This window comes from Gallinula chloropus (genome assembly GCF_964237585.1).
Source record: "Gallinula chloropus genome assembly, chromosome: 14".
Lineage (NCBI taxonomy): Eukaryota > Metazoa > Chordata > Aves > Gruiformes > Rallidae > Gallinula > Gallinula chloropus.
In genome coordinates, this window is record NC_140099.1 from 15271880 (window position 1) to 15287619 (window position 15740).

Consider the following 15740-nt stretch of genomic DNA (forward strand, 5'->3'; position numbering starts at 1 on the left):
TTGTGTTTTCAATAGAAGTTAAAATAAGTATTCCAATGTCAGTGATATATTTTGATAATTTTACTACTAGAGAATGATATATCATTAGTACAGATGCCCTTAAACTACGTTGCAAGCAGACTTTAAACTGACTGAACCCAAATGAAATCTGAGTTCTGGCATTTGTGAGTTTTTCCAGAAATGTGCCTGAAATTTAAGGCTTCAGTATATTTCTATTCAGCATATGCACATTTACACCGCTAGCATCTTTTATTTAAAAAAAAACAAACATGTGTGTCTCATTTTCTTTAAAATACTTAATTGCTGTGATAAGATTGTTACCAAAAACATCCCAGGAAAAAGTGGGGAAAATCATGTTTGTCCTGAAGGGAAAAAAAAAACCCAACAAAGCAGTGCTAAATTGATGCAACTCACATCTCAAGGTAACGTGTTAGTCAGACAAATGATTAGGACACAGAAATGACCACTGTTCCTGTGCTACTGTGAAGGGGAAAACAATAGGTTTTGGGGTTTTTTTTTAACTTCTGCTATTGCAGGTAGAAAAGGTAAATTGTGAGCAAAACCAGAAAACTGAGAACAGGACACTACCTCTGTTGGAGAGTAAAAATTACACTTTGTTCAGATTCATGTTCTGAGGATCACTTTTACATTTTGAATTAAGGTTCACTGGAAGAAAATTACTATGCTACACCAAAAGCAGAGTCCCTTGTTCCTCACACCCCAGAGAAGTTACCTACCCACCAGACTGCAGTGTTTTGCAGCCTCTTTCACTTATTCTCCCTTTTGGACTCTAAGTGTTCTCACGCCCTTCTGCAGAGCTCTAGCAAAAAGGAGTGATGCTGTTTTGACCCACCTGGTGAAGTGTGAATTTTTAATATACTACATGGTCTAAACCTCTGATTTCTTATATCACCTTGTGTTGTAAGTAGTTGGATGAGATCAAAATAATTTTAGTGAATCAAAGTCAAAATTCCCTAAGAGACATACCCAGAAGCACATACTACACTGGTATGTACTACCTGTTATCCAGAGAATACAGGGATTCCAATAAAGTGATACTACAAGAAACGTCTCTTCTAATGCTTGGCAGTCTATATAACACGCCTATGCATAACATGGAATGCCACAGATGTACTACCCACACTCTGAGCAGTATACCCAAATACTCTGTAAATGAACAAACACAGAAATCAGGTCTGTATAAATTATACTTGCTCTGTACCACTTCTACAGAAGCACTGACATTATAGATAGGCTTTTTTTTTTTTTTAAAGGCCTACAAACAGAATTTATTTGACAAAGGTTACTTGTGGTATCATCTTAAATTCAGATGAAGACAGTGGCTTTATTATGACAAGTTGTCCACAGAAGGATACACGGAGATTAACACAATTCTATCATCTGTCCCCACAGGGATGTGATTTAATTGTGGAAACAGGGTCCAGGGGTTCTCCTTTCTTAACCAGTGTAGGTGTTGTAAGTATCCTGAAAGCTCAGACTACAGGTGTGAACAGTGGCCTACAGCCTAAAGAGTTGTGCTCAAATCTAAAAGCGTGTTTTTGAGTATGTATATATTCTAAATAGAATACATGCAAAACTTCATTACCTAATGCAGGCACCCAAGCTACCAATTCTGCATGTCATATGAACCCTATGTGGACCTAAAAGCTCAGTAGTATATGTGTAAAATGCTGCAGCCAAGCCAGTAGCACTCTTGTCATCCCTGATGCTTTATTTGCTCCAACACGGTGGTGCAGAGATGGTGATACTGCTCGTATAGCAACTCAAGGCATCTCTGCAGTGTGCTCCCTACACTTTTTATTCCATGTTACACCCCTACACTGATACTGTGATACAGTCTTATAGAAGTCCACAAGAAGTGAAGTAGCTAGAGTCAGAGAGCTTGCCTCAGTCAAGCTGTTCCTTAGCCACTCCAAAGTATCGAGGAAAAGAGGATGAGATTTGATTCCCTCCTCCCAAATTCTCTATCTTGCACCCACTCACGTCTACTCAGATTGAGAACTGAGATTATTCTTTGTCTTTTATCCCTTTTCTACCCATTAATAAGCTACTATTTAATAGTAAAAATTTAGTCTTCACTACAATTTCAAAGTACAATTACTTTCCCAAGCAGCTGAAGTTATTAAAATGTATTTTATCCTGGACTTTGTGTAAGTGAACTTACCTCACTACCCCCTGCCTTCAGAGGAAGCACAAGGAAAGGGAAATAAAAAGAAAATAAAATTTAGTATCTGTGAAAGGAGACTAAAGCCCTTATCTTACACAATATCAACTTCAGCAGAAAAGATTTTAAAATGCATACAGTAACCACACTGTGGCTTTATCCTTCACAAAAAATTTTCTCTGAGGTTTTAGGTCCCAAACATTTAAACAATGCAAGCAATCAAATTATTCCATGAACTTTCACGCATTCTGAATCAGAGCCTATTTACCTTACTACAGAATTAATTTTCATTAATATTTTAATTGAAACTGAAAAGTGCAACTCTCTCAGCTTCCAGAAATAATTACTGAAAGAAATACAAGAGGCTTACAATTAAAAATAAAAAAATAAAATCACAGCTTTCATTAACAAGCGTAAATATCAATCCAAAATGTTGATACCACACACATTACTTGATTTCCACATCAAATACATCTAATTAGTAAACAGAAAAAACATTCCTCATTTTAAATGCAAGAAAGGGAACCACAGCTTTATACACAGGCATCCATTCTCTCCTTCAGCAACACAGAAACAAAAGTTGACACCAAAACTCTTACTAACACCAGGTTACATTTCTCAACAAGGGCATCAGAGTGCTGTCAGCCGCACTGCAGAGAGGGGCAGGCGCACAGGAACACAACCCTCCCACCCCCACAGGACCTTTCCAATCAGCTATTTCTGCCTATCCTTACACCTCATTATGCTGTGTTGTCTCTTTCTCACTTCCCCCTTCTTAATACTAGTGTTCCTCAGTTGCCACTGTGTTGTGTTAAGAATCCCTTTTCCCGCACACAGACTGTCCACAACTGTTTTGCTGAAAACAAACAACAGCTTTCAAGGTCCTGTGCTCGGCTGCAGGTTCTACAACAGATCATGCTCCAGCAGTTGTACATTATTTTCTTTATTTCACATCTAGTTTACCTGCCAGTCTTACTCTGCTCTGCTCCCCACCCCTTCTCTTCAAGCGCATACAACCATGAACCAAGCAATACAAGTAACACTGCAGCAAATTCATTTTCTAAGACTCATTGATGGAAACTGCAGACCCATTGTGTCCATAATTTGTCAGAGAAAGGCAGAAGTTATCTCAAGACAGAAACAATTCAGGGCACAATTTACAATTGAATTATAGTAGTTTGTTGGCAAAAAAACAGCCAAACAAAATGACAGCTGTCTTATCAACAAAGCATCTGTACAGGTTCACTCCTATAATGCCTTCCCTAGGTACTACCTGGTATTAAGGTTTCAAGAAGAACATGGTATCAAATGGCAGCAAGTTACCCCAAGGAACACCCCAAACACACACATACATCATTTGCAGTCTTTTGTGCTGAGAAGGAAACGCAGCCTAGCAGTCCTTAGGCAAAACTCTTCTTGGGTTTTTTTTTTCTTCCAGAGAAATATTTTAACTCTTTGTATACATACATTTTTTATGTTGTGTGTGTATATATATACATAGACCCACCAATATAATTATACTTTACTATTACTGTGATTGCAATTTAGCAATTACCTTTCATCTAAGGTTGGCTCCTTTTGTTGCAGATGAGGCTTAATTCCAAACATTGGTCTAATGTTTGTTGATAAGGCTTTTATGGTGTAATTAATTTCATTTTCCCTTGTCACATCACTGTCATAACCTAATAAAATCAGAGTGAGTAGTATCAAAATGAAATAAGTTATCAGAAAATAAACCAACACCGTAATTTCTGCAGGTTTCAACAATTTCCTTGACAAGAACAATTACACCACTTATTATTAGTAATATAAATGCACAACAAAGTCACGGGGAATCGTGAACATTGTTAAGAAAAGATATTCCCTGAAAAAAATTTTCTCTGTAATATCTTTGCAGAAAAAATGGTTAACAAAGATTCAAGGGACATTCAAAGCTTGGTTGGCCTTAACTCAGGATCACTAGGAAAGGACCCCCTACATGAGACATGAGGTTCAATTCTGGAAGATTTAGTGACAGGTTATTCTCAATTTCAGGATCCATCCATTACCATGGAATATATAGGTCTGCACAGAGCTCCTATACAATGCTGAGGGACAGTAAGGAACATGAAAATGATATTTATTATAGCAAACATGTCAAAACAAAATAACCCCCACAACTAAAGAGTGACACGGAAGTTACTTACCTTCCATTTCCACCTCCCCCCTCCCAATGATTGAGGCTACTGATGCCAACTTCAGGCATAGTTCTTAAATGAAATTAATAGAACCTGATAAAGAGAAACTTCTGTGGAAAAATACATCAATGTCTTTTCTTGTAAACCTTAACATAACCTCTTTTTCTTTTAGAGTATTTTTGAACATATAGGTTAAGAGGGCTCTGTATAAAACACCAGAGCCTGGGGAAGGTTATTGGGCAAAGATGTGCTAACAGAAGGCAGAAACTGAAAAAAACCCTGTGAAGCTTGCAATTAAAGTTGACCAAGTTCACCTATAGGTAATTAAATAACTTTGCAGATATAGTCTTCAATAATTGTGCACAAACATTCTTCTCCAATGAATGTTTAACATGCGTCTAATATTTAAAGTGTCTCTTTGATATTTTAGTGAAAACTGAAGTTAATTTATTACACAGAGTCATAGCAATAGTTTAAAAATGCCAGAAGAACAAGGAATAGGTAAGGAGGAAAAATTGTACTTGGGAGAAGAGAGAACAAGTTTGGAGGCTCATGAACCCTTGGAATTACAACAGGAAAAGGAAAACATTAAGTATGGCAAAACCAACAGAAGGTAATTCTACAAAATGTCATTAACACATTATAACTTGATCTTATGAACTTGCAATAGAATGTTCTATATATGAAGAACAGTCTATTTTACTTCTGTGTTATGGGAACAGATACTGTAAGATCAAGATAATTATGACCTCACATTATATAGATTTCAACACAATTCCATTAGAATTCGTGCCCAAATATAAGCTGTGATGAATATAGTTTTCTATATAGTCAAAAACTTCATTACTGTTTTCTTGGCAATAGTTTATCAGTCCTTTCCCTGAAAATAAATTTTACTTAGCATTTTTGAAGAGTCTTCATTATTTAAAACAATCATATATAAAACTAGATTACTTCGGTATTGTCCTAGAATAGTTTGTGTTGGAAGGGCCCTTAAAGATCATCCAGTTCCAATCCTTTCTCTGCCATGGCTAAGGACACCCTCTACTAGTCCAGGTTGCCCAAAGCTTCATCCAACCTGGCCTTGAACAGTCTTAGGGATGGGGCAGCCACAGCTTCTCTGGGAAACCTCTTCCAGTGCCTCACCACCCTCACATTAGAAAATTTCTTCCTAGTATCCAACCTAAATCTACTCTCCTTCATCTTACAGTCATTACCCCTTGTCCTATCACTAGAAGTTTTCCATTAATGCAGTGTTCTTGAGATAGCATAATCCAGATAGTTTTATAAATTATTGCTGACCTCCATCTTCTTCAGAGTCTAGATCGGACTCTTCACTGTCGCACTGCCTGCTATCCCGATGTCCTTCCATCTCGTAAGTCCACAGCATTAAAGACGTGTCTGCTCCTCCAACAGTGACCAACAAACTGTCATCACAGGTCCAACGGACATTAGTTACGTGGGTACTATGAGCAACATACCTCTTAAATTTTCCAAACTTTCCCTAAGAAGGAAGAAGAGGCACAAATCAAATTTAATCAGTCTGCTAGACAGAACTGAAATGAGTTGCCAATGCACAAGATGTTTGCAACTTCTTTACAATCTCTACTTCAGTGTTTGTGTATATTACAGGATTTGACAAATTACTCTTCTATAACTTCATGAAATGTTAAATGTATTTCCATACCAACCATGCAAGAATTTATTTAGTAACACATTCCAGCAATAAACACTGGATCACTTTTCCTAAGAGAGAAAAAATTCTAAGAAATTAAAAATAAAATGCACATAGGATATTTTGAGTCAATACTTGTGCATTGTTACCATCCCTAGCATGGCAAAATACTCAAAACTGAAGACATACAGATAAATAGACAGGAAAACTACAAAGGCTCTAGAAGAGCAGTAAAAATATGACATGCTGCTGGAATGGCTTTTCTATGATGCTTGATTAAATAATACTAAATCTTTTCTTATTACAGAGAAATGAGTGAGATAGGACAGAATAAAGGTCTGTAAGATCATTAGTGGAATGCAGGTGAGGAAGAAATGTTCAGTCTTCCAAATCAAGAGCTTAAGGGGCTGGAAACCACACTCATAAAAAGCACGCTGAGGATATTAATGCCTAAGATCTTATTAGACAGTGACTGTCCCATTCTCATTCTTACAGCTTTTCCTATGCATTCACCACTGTCAATAGTAGGACACTAAATGAGATGGCTGTTTAGTCTGACCTGGAACACTCATTCTTACTTACTGAAAATTTAATGCATTGTAAACTGCAGTCTAATATCAAATGCATTCTTCAACCATGCAGATGAAAACAAAAGCACTATTTGTTCTTAATGATGGATTATTACAGTTCTGAAAAGAGAGTTTTATTAATCAATCTTCTCCATTAACAGCTGACAATTACTTACTTTAGCAGGGTATCGAAACAGTTTCACAAATCCAAAATCATCTCCTGTGGCTAATACTTTACTATCACTAGTGAGGCATGAAGCAGTTACATCGGTGACTTCACCAATTATTGGCCAGATTCCTTCACAGCAAGAGCCCAAAACACTTGTCCATGATGCCCAGCCAATCTTTTCTACCTGCAAAAACAACCTGTTTTAGACAGAGCACGCTTTTTGCCAAGTAGTCTTCTTCCATATCTAATTTCAAGAAAAAAGTCCTTGCACTGAAAGATAAGTCACATCTAAAAGATAACATATTAGCAACTTTCTGATTATTAAGAAATTTGAGACCCTTAATTTTAGCTCTATTAAGTCCCAGTTCCAAAAACTCTACCAGTATTTTTTAAAAAATTTGACTTCACTTGCCCTTCCAGGCTAGAGAAAACATATTTTTCAACATCACCTTTTAATCTCATAGAAAACACAATCTGAAAATTATCTATTTTCACTTTCTGCCCTATGACAATGCTCTGTGTCAGAGAAAACAAATCAATATTATACAATATACTATACTTGCCTATGTATATTGTATTGTTATATAAAGAGGTCTTCCACAGCAAGGTCAGAGCTAATACGCAATTGTTTTCAACAGTGTTAAGTACCAAAAGAGGCACAACAGAAGTTCTGAGAGATTTTCACATGTGCTTCTGTCAGCCAAATATCCTTAAAACTACAGTTGTTTCATGTATCATTCCCTCTTATGTGGTATAGATGGCTGTATCATAACTCTAATTCGCAAACAAGCTCAGGCAGTCTATTTCCTTACCTCCAAACTAGGAATTGTCTGTTTTTTCCCACGAGGAGCTTCAAAAAACAACTGCTCTTTAGCACCAGTGTTGACTTGCAAGAGCTTCCCTATAAAACATCTTGTACGTTAATGTTAAATAGAAGATTCTGTTTTACAGCAACAAAAAAAGGTTATTTTGAAATCTTTGTTCCTAATAGCACGACACAATTTATTTGCTTCCACTGGAAAAAGTTGAATAAACAAACAGTGGATCTGGAAGTACAGGCTTCTTAAGATCTGAGGCCTCTGACCCCTTCAAAAACTCTAATAATGCATCATTTTCTCTCCTGCTCATGGTTGTTCCATCAGATGGTAGACATGTGTTGAGTCTAATTCAGAGTTTGTTTGTGACAGCTGACCCAGTATCCATGTGCTCTTGGGATTGAGAAGCACATATCTATGTAGCCAATGGCTGCTTCCAAGCAGCCAATTTCTGCTTGCCCAAAATACTAATTCTTTTCCAAGGAAAATTCTCATTAATGTTTCTGTCCTCTTCCCGTTTTCAAAAGTCTCAGAGGAAGGTACCTTGTAACATATACATTAAAAAAAACCCTCTTTCAAGTTCAAATTTACTGTTTCAGAAGTGAATATGTGGAGGAATAAGAGCAGAAACTAACAGACTGCACTTGTTTTCGCATGAAAGTTCATATTTAAATTAATCACTTCATGAGACAGGAAATCCAATCTTTCCACAATTTTTGACAAGGATACATATTCCTGTGCTACAGATGTGACTGAATTATACAGTACAGCATTCAAGAAGTAGAAGTCATACAATAAACACAGGAGATGTAAAAATGCCCCAAACCAATCTATAGAGACTTTATTTCACATTACACAACTTGAAAATATATAAATAGTAGCAAAAATCACTGCTTTCTAATTATTCAGATGCTCTGTGCATATTCATAAACTGAAGAAACAAGTCTGTCAATGATACCATAAATTCATACTGTAGGTGCACTGTATTGTGTCTATAAAGTAATCAATCATCACTTTTTTGAAGTGAATGCTACTTACCTCTTACGTCCCAGTCCATGTGTGTGATGTAGCTGGAGGCACCCTTGCAGATCCCTACTCGTTTACTGCTCATCACATTGTAAATATCTACAAAGTTGTCACAGGATGCCACAGCTAAGTACTTTCCAGCCCCTAAAACACAGCAGTAGAAACACAAGATATTTTCAAAAATTGTAGTGCTCTGTATATTCAACACAAGCACATTCTGGAATTTACTTATATGCAACTCAGACTTCTTTGAAATGAGATTGCTGATTTCTATACTCCCTGACAGACTAATGTTAATATAAAATACTCAAAATTAGTATGAAATACAAAATCATTACCCTTTCAAACAATAAAAATTATTTGATGACATTTTAAACATCTATCACACTCAGGTGGTGGTAAGGCTTTGGTAACCAGAAAGGAATATTGCGTGAGAACTGGTATCAGTGATCTGCATCGAATTTGTCCTATAGAAGAATGCTTTCACTGAAATAGTATTATTAGTTTAGGCCATAAATCTGAGTTCCTAAAAAAGAACTGTACTGTCTGATGAAAAAAACCCCAAACAGAAACAACTAGTTTCACTGGGACTGCTAAGCACTGGCAGGGGGCTGGGGGTGGAAGGGGAGACAGGACAAGAGGACACAGGGCGGGAGGGGGAAGTGGAACAGAAAAAAAGAAGATACCAGAACTTTCTGACACATCAGTTTCAAGCTAACAGTAACCTCAGTGAACAGCCAAACTCACACAGCTCAAAACATGGAGCCTTAGGGACTCAGGGAAGGTGGATGTTCATGACTTAACACTGACTGCTGCATTCAGGAGGTTACTATGAGAAAACCTATTCCAATAATCTCGTCCTTAAATGAGAAACATTGGACAGTGTACCCAGTATTTTTCAAAACGTACTAGTCTTGCTAGCTTATTTGTTACATATAAGAGTACTACAAATCTCTACTTCTTTTATCTTTTAAAGCTTATAAACCTTGCTTGAACAAACTTATTGGAAAAAATAAATCTTCATTTTAAATCACTTACCAGGAGAAAATCTGATCTCTGAAATAACATCTTTCCTGTGCTGGAAAGACACTAGATCTTCCAGGGTATCTGCATTAACTATCAAAAAGCTTCCATCATTGAGACCAACAGCTAATGCTTTTCCATCAGGAGAAAAGCAGCAACATCTACCTCCTATGAGGAATACAGAAATCACATTCAGCTGTATTTACAGTGCATAATCCATCTTTTAGATTTATTTTTCTAGAAGTAAAAGAAAGCTATTCTTATAATATATAGTTTAATGACATTTGTTAGATGCTACCAAAATAATTTCCAAGCTCAACATCTGTGATAGTAGACAGAAGCTACTGGCAAATCAGCAAATACACAACCCCAGAATCTTAGATTACATTTATTTGCTTATTAATTTGCATATATTATACAATAGTAATAAAGAATAATCACTATTGTCTATATATTTTTAAGTTGCTCTCCTTCCTAGTATTTGGTGCCAGCTGAAAAGGCATTCTAGACTCACAGAATCCAGTCATTCACTATCACAGTCACTATGTCATAATCCTTTTAATAAACATGTCAAGTTTCATTTGAAAAACAGGTTCACTTCCAATCTAAATTCATCTTACATAGATCTGGTTCCATGCCAGAATTCTCCATTAGTGTAAATATTTTTCCCTGCCATTTGTTCCTCTGATTAACTTGCAGACAGAAATCCTCTGCTGAGCTGACCCCAGCACAAAGCTTCCCATTGCCATGTAGCTCCTCTTTTCCCATGCTCCATTTTCCATTTAATTTTGCTCATCTCAACACAGATGAGAAGTGCACACCAAAAATATTCTTATTAGTCTCATTTAAATTATGGGAATACGTGAGTATTTCCTGAGGAAATACTATCACATGTCACTGTCAACCTCTGATCAGCTAGATGATACTGAGCTTTCTGCTTCTCAGCTACACAGACATTTTTCTTACAGTCTTTTGAGTTGTGTCATTTTTTTTATTACCAAATATTATCTCACTGCCATTACTACAGTCTGCAGAAGCACCCAGTTCTTCCTGTACAGTACACAGGTGCTTTTTAAGATCCTCATCTCAAAATGTGTCTCAGCAGCAAATTAAGTCATTGCAGTCTTTTTTTTTTTGCCAAAAGTACTCTTAAAAATATTAAGCAATATCAACTTTCAGACTTCAGCAGACTTTGACGACTTGAATCTTTGTTTAGTCCCTGTGCCAGATCATGACTCTTACATTTACTTTATCAATCCAAATCATCATCAACTAAGCTTCCTAATAAGTCTGGGATCAAAATGCTTTACTGAACAGCTAAGGTCCATTGTATTCCTTTGTCCAGCAAAGCATATAGATCATTAGATATGTAAGTTTGTTACAGTTAGTCTAATCCTAAAAAAGTCTCCTTATTTAATGTCACTTACATTACTTGTCATCTGCCAAAATAGAATTTAATTACACAGTATACAACAACTAAGAATTTTATGTTTGCTCTCTTTCCTTGACACTCCAGATTCTTCTAACATTCAAAAAGAAGAGAAATCCAACATTACATCTAAGATTTCTTCCCAAAATTTCTGGATTTGAAGTCCTCCACTGATTAAAAAACCTTGCTGTACTATAAGCAATTTATGTAATTGGCTCAGATTTTAATGTAAATTCACTGAGTTAAATGTGTTACAATTTCAAATAATCTTAAGAACAGTATTAAATAGAAATCTTTCTTATAGATTCATTAGTTTAAGGGCTACATAACTCGTGAACATAGCATCAATAAAATAATTTCAGGAAAGAAAGGAATTTATCCAGTCTTGCTTTAGAAAGTTTTATAATGCTAGTAAATGTCAACTGAATTCAGTTAAATATTTTTCATACTAAGCATCTTACCCTTCTTCAATTTGCGAACAGCTAACATACAATGGCTAGGAGATAAATCCCATATTCTTAAGGTTTTGTCATCACTTACAGTGGCACAAATAGGTAAATGAGGATGAGTGGCTAGACCCCAAACTTCCCCCTCCATGTGACCCTGAAAAAACACAATGAATCAGATTACTTTGTATTTTCAAGGGAAGTATCAAGTAATACATTTAAGGGAGTAAAAACAGAGAGAACACACATATATTTAGAGGGTAATAAAGAAATACAAATATCTGAATAGAAACAGACATCCTACCCTGCTAATTACAGTAAAAGTACAAACTATAGTACTAGAGAAAACTTCTCCCTCACAAAGAATCTTCACACACATCTCTATCAATGACACAGAGGACAGTGGTATGGAGCGTACCCTCAGCAAGTTTGCCAGTGACACCAAATTGAATGGTGTGGCTGACACATCTGAGGGACAGGATGTTTTCCCAAGGGAGCTGGACAAGCTTGAGAAATGGGTTCATGTGAACTTAATGAGGGTTGACGAGACCAAGAGCAAGGTCCTGCACATAGGTCACGACAACTCCCAAGATCAGTACAGGTTAGGGGATGAAGGGATTGAAAGAAGGACTGAAGAAAAGGCCTTCGGGATGTTGGTGGATGAGAAGCTCAATATGACCCAGCAATGTGTGCTTGCAACCCAGAAAGTCAACTGCATCCTGGGCTGCACCAAAAGAATGAAGACACACAGGTCAAGAGAGGTGATCCTCCCTCTCTGGTCTGCTCTTGTGAGACCCCACCTGGAGCACTGTGTCTGGCTCTGGACTCCCCAGTACGAGACCGACATGGACCTGACAGAGCCAGTCCAGAGAAGGGCCATGAAGATGATCCAGAGAGATGGAACACCTCTCACATGAGGACAGACTGAGAGAGTCGGGGTTGTTGAGCCTAGAGTACAGTAAGCTCCAGAGAGACCTTATAGCAGCATTCCACTTCCTAAAGGTTCCCAGGTTCCTAAAGAAGAACACTGGAGAGGGACTGTTTCCAAGAATGAGGGGTTAGAGCACAGATTCAGACTAGATATAAGGAAGACATTGTTTTATGATGAGGGTGGTGAGGCACTGGCAGAGATAGCCCTGAGAGGTGGTAGACACCCCACCTCCGGAAACATTCAAGGTCAGGTTGTATGGGAAGCAACCTGATCTAGTTGAAGATGTCCTTGCTTATTGCAATGGGGTTGGACTAGATGGTATTTTGAGGTCACTTCTGACCCAAACTATTCTATTAATTTAGATTTTTTTTTAATTTACCTTTGATCTATGCTTTAAAAGCAAACAACCAACTAGTTCTTTATTGCACTGGCCACTCAGAACTTTGAATTAGAGAACCACAGATTTTTTCATTAAGTATGAAAGAAAATCCTATGATGACACCACGTAAAAAAATGTTTTGTAGCCAGGCTTAAGAAATGTACTCTGTTTGGTATGGTGAAGAAAACTGAAATGTTTTTACCTAATCATAAATAAAATCTAAAAATGAACCTCAAGGAGGCGACTTCTAAAAATGATAAGAGTAACTTGTACTCAGAAAAAAGCCTGGAATTTGGTGGAGGATCCACTGTTTCACACACATTTTTTTTTATAATAGAAATATTACCACAGTCTGATTGAAAGGATGAGCTTGTTGAAAAAAATCAGTACACGAAATTCTGTGATCTGTTTTGCTCAAAAGGTTGTGCCCTAGCAGATGCAGAAGATGGGAGAGCACAGGCAAGACAGCTGGCCCAGACTGGCCAGAGGGATACTGCCCACCATAGAACATCATGCTCTACATATAACTAAGGAAGCTAGCTAGGAGGTGGGATCACTTCTTGGAAACAGACTGGGCATTGGGGGCGGTTATTTTTTCCCTCCTGCATGTGGTATGCATTTGCAATTGTGTATCACTTGTGGGTTTTATCATTATTATTATTGCTACTTGCTTCCTTTTTTATCCTGTTAGACTGTCTTTATCTCAACCCACAAGGTTGTTTTTTTCCATTCTTCTCCCCACGGCCCTGTTGGGTGAGAGGTGAGCAAGCAGCTGTGTAGTGCTTAGTTACTGGCTGGACTCAGACCGCGACACTTGCTAACTTCACTGGCAATTTAAAATGCTTGTTATTTCACAACAGTCTTTACTTGAAAAAATAAATAGTATCTGTGGTATGGAATGTATGACTGATATTTAAGATATACCTGAACCAGCAGAGTTATTGGTCCACTTTTATCCACTTCCAGTATTTCACCATTCTTTGTGCCCACTAAAATATGACCATGTCCTAAAGATATGGCACGTATAGAAGGATTATCTTCTAAGAGGAGACCTGGAATGTTAAAATGTTAGAAGACAGAAGATTTTCAACTGAACCTTAAAGAGGATTTTTCACACATATGCACATAACATTCTCTCTCAGTATACTCAGTAGTAAATGAGTAAAAACATAGTCCTGCATGGAGGAACATACATGTTTGGATTAATTTGTGGGTCTTCAGCAATTACCCAACTGACACTACCATTTATGGTGCCTTCAAATGTAGCTATTTATATGAGGATAAGATACTCTGTAGTAGAACGTTTCATTAATGGGTGTTTCCATTCATGATTTTTGAAAATCAAACAATATAGATTAGAACACAGCAAACATAATTTAACTGTGGGGAGAAAATGCTGTCCAGAATGTCCACTTGGATAAATCTTAAATCGCCTCTATGATAAAGAATAAATGATAGAAATAGGAATAATAGGAATGAAAATGTTCTTAAATAAATTTCAGTAGACATACACATTCAGAGAAAATTAAGTCACAAAACATACAAATGCCTTATAAAACTAACCCCAATTCTGAATTCCATTCCTCCTCCTCCAAAAAAAGATCAGACAAGATGCTTCATGATTAGAAATAGAATAGGCTTTTTGGTTACCACTTTAAAAAAATAAAAATAAAATTAAAAAAACACTCAAGTGGTAAAAAACTCCAGGTTAAATCAGTAAGTTCAGGCAAATCATATGGTAATTATTATGATACACACCCACCAAACGTGCAAACAGACACTGCAACATGCCCTTCTCTTCTCAACAAAAAAAAATTTATATTTAGAATCAGTAAGGCCTGAAAAAAATTTTTCAATATTCACTGCCAAATGTGGATATTCTCCTATTGGGGAAAGCAATTTCACAAGAAAGAATTCTCTAAAACCAAGTATGTTAAATAGAATAAAAAGCAGGATAAAGACTGTGTTACCTTTAGATCCAGGGGCCAAAGCAGCCCTTTTGATGGCATAGGTTTTGAGACAACGTTCAAATGTATCATCCCAGAGAGCTACTACTCCATCCTTTCCTCCAGTAACAAATCCCTGAGAAAAAAAAAAAAAAAGTCACAAGTTCTGATCAACTATTATATCTCCTTAATTTTTCAGTGATTACTGTCAGTACTGAAAATGGATTACATACAACACTTTAGTGCACAAAACTACAAACATTAGAAATTAAAGGATCCAGAGCAACAAAATGATTGAATGCTCATCCTGATGAAGGCAGCAGAAGTCTGTACAGTCTGTGTACACAGGATGGATTTAAAAGTTGTAACTAATAAGCTTCTACCATACTAGAAAAATAATTTAACTGACATACTGAAATGTTTTTCTTGATATTTAGTCTCAGCACCCCTTTGGCACTTCACCTCATTACTCCAAGCCAAACTTAGTACCACTCAAAAAATTTTATTAGTGCTTAAATTTTTCAAATATATGCATATTTGTGCTAGTCTGTCTTCAAAATTTATTTACAGCTATTTAATGAAGCAACATGTATACTTAATACTGGCATGGATTCTTGAGTTTGGAAAAGGCCTAACTTCATAGACTTTTTTTGTCCAGGCATCAAAAACCAACGAGCAGTTGTATTTACTTTTTCCAACGCGTGCATGCTGAACACAGGACCATCGTGTGCTTTCACAGTTTTTAGGAGAAACACGTCTCTCCAAATACACACATCCCCCGTGGAAGTTCCAGAAAATGCCATCTCTTCAGTCCAGCCATATACTGCACACATCATGGTATCAGTTCTTCCCAACGTGCCTATGCAGCCCTTCCTCCCGATTAGTCCTCCACCTGTTCAAACCAGAAACAAGTCACCAGATGTTCGCTCAGAATCATTTTCCAAGAACTATACAACCTTACTCAGAGCCA

General features: G+C 36.9%; 1 protein-coding gene across 2 annotated transcripts in view; it reads right to left on the bottom strand.

Annotated features, from left to right (window-relative positions):
- EML5 (EMAP like 5) overlaps positions 1-15740 on the bottom strand; it is a gene marked incomplete at its 5' end in the record, with an annotated part of 102105 nt that overhangs the window by 25461 nt on the left and 60904 nt on the right. For both annotated transcript variants that reach the window (XM_084270402.1, XM_084270401.1), the window contains 10 exons: positions 3741-3867; positions 5665-5866; positions 6783-6959; positions 7588-7676; positions 8629-8760; positions 9655-9807; positions 11530-11671; positions 13749-13876; positions 14795-14906; positions 15460-15662. In XM_084270402.1, the coding sequence (XP_084126528.1) occupies positions 3741-3867; positions 5665-5866; positions 6783-6959; positions 7588-7676; positions 8629-8760; positions 9655-9807; positions 11530-11671; positions 13749-13876; positions 14795-14906; positions 15460-15662 (1465 nt within the window). The remainder of the gene's footprint in view (positions 1-3740; positions 3868-5664; positions 5867-6782; positions 6960-7587; positions 7677-8628; positions 8761-9654; positions 9808-11529; positions 11672-13748; positions 13877-14794; positions 14907-15459; positions 15663-15740) is intronic.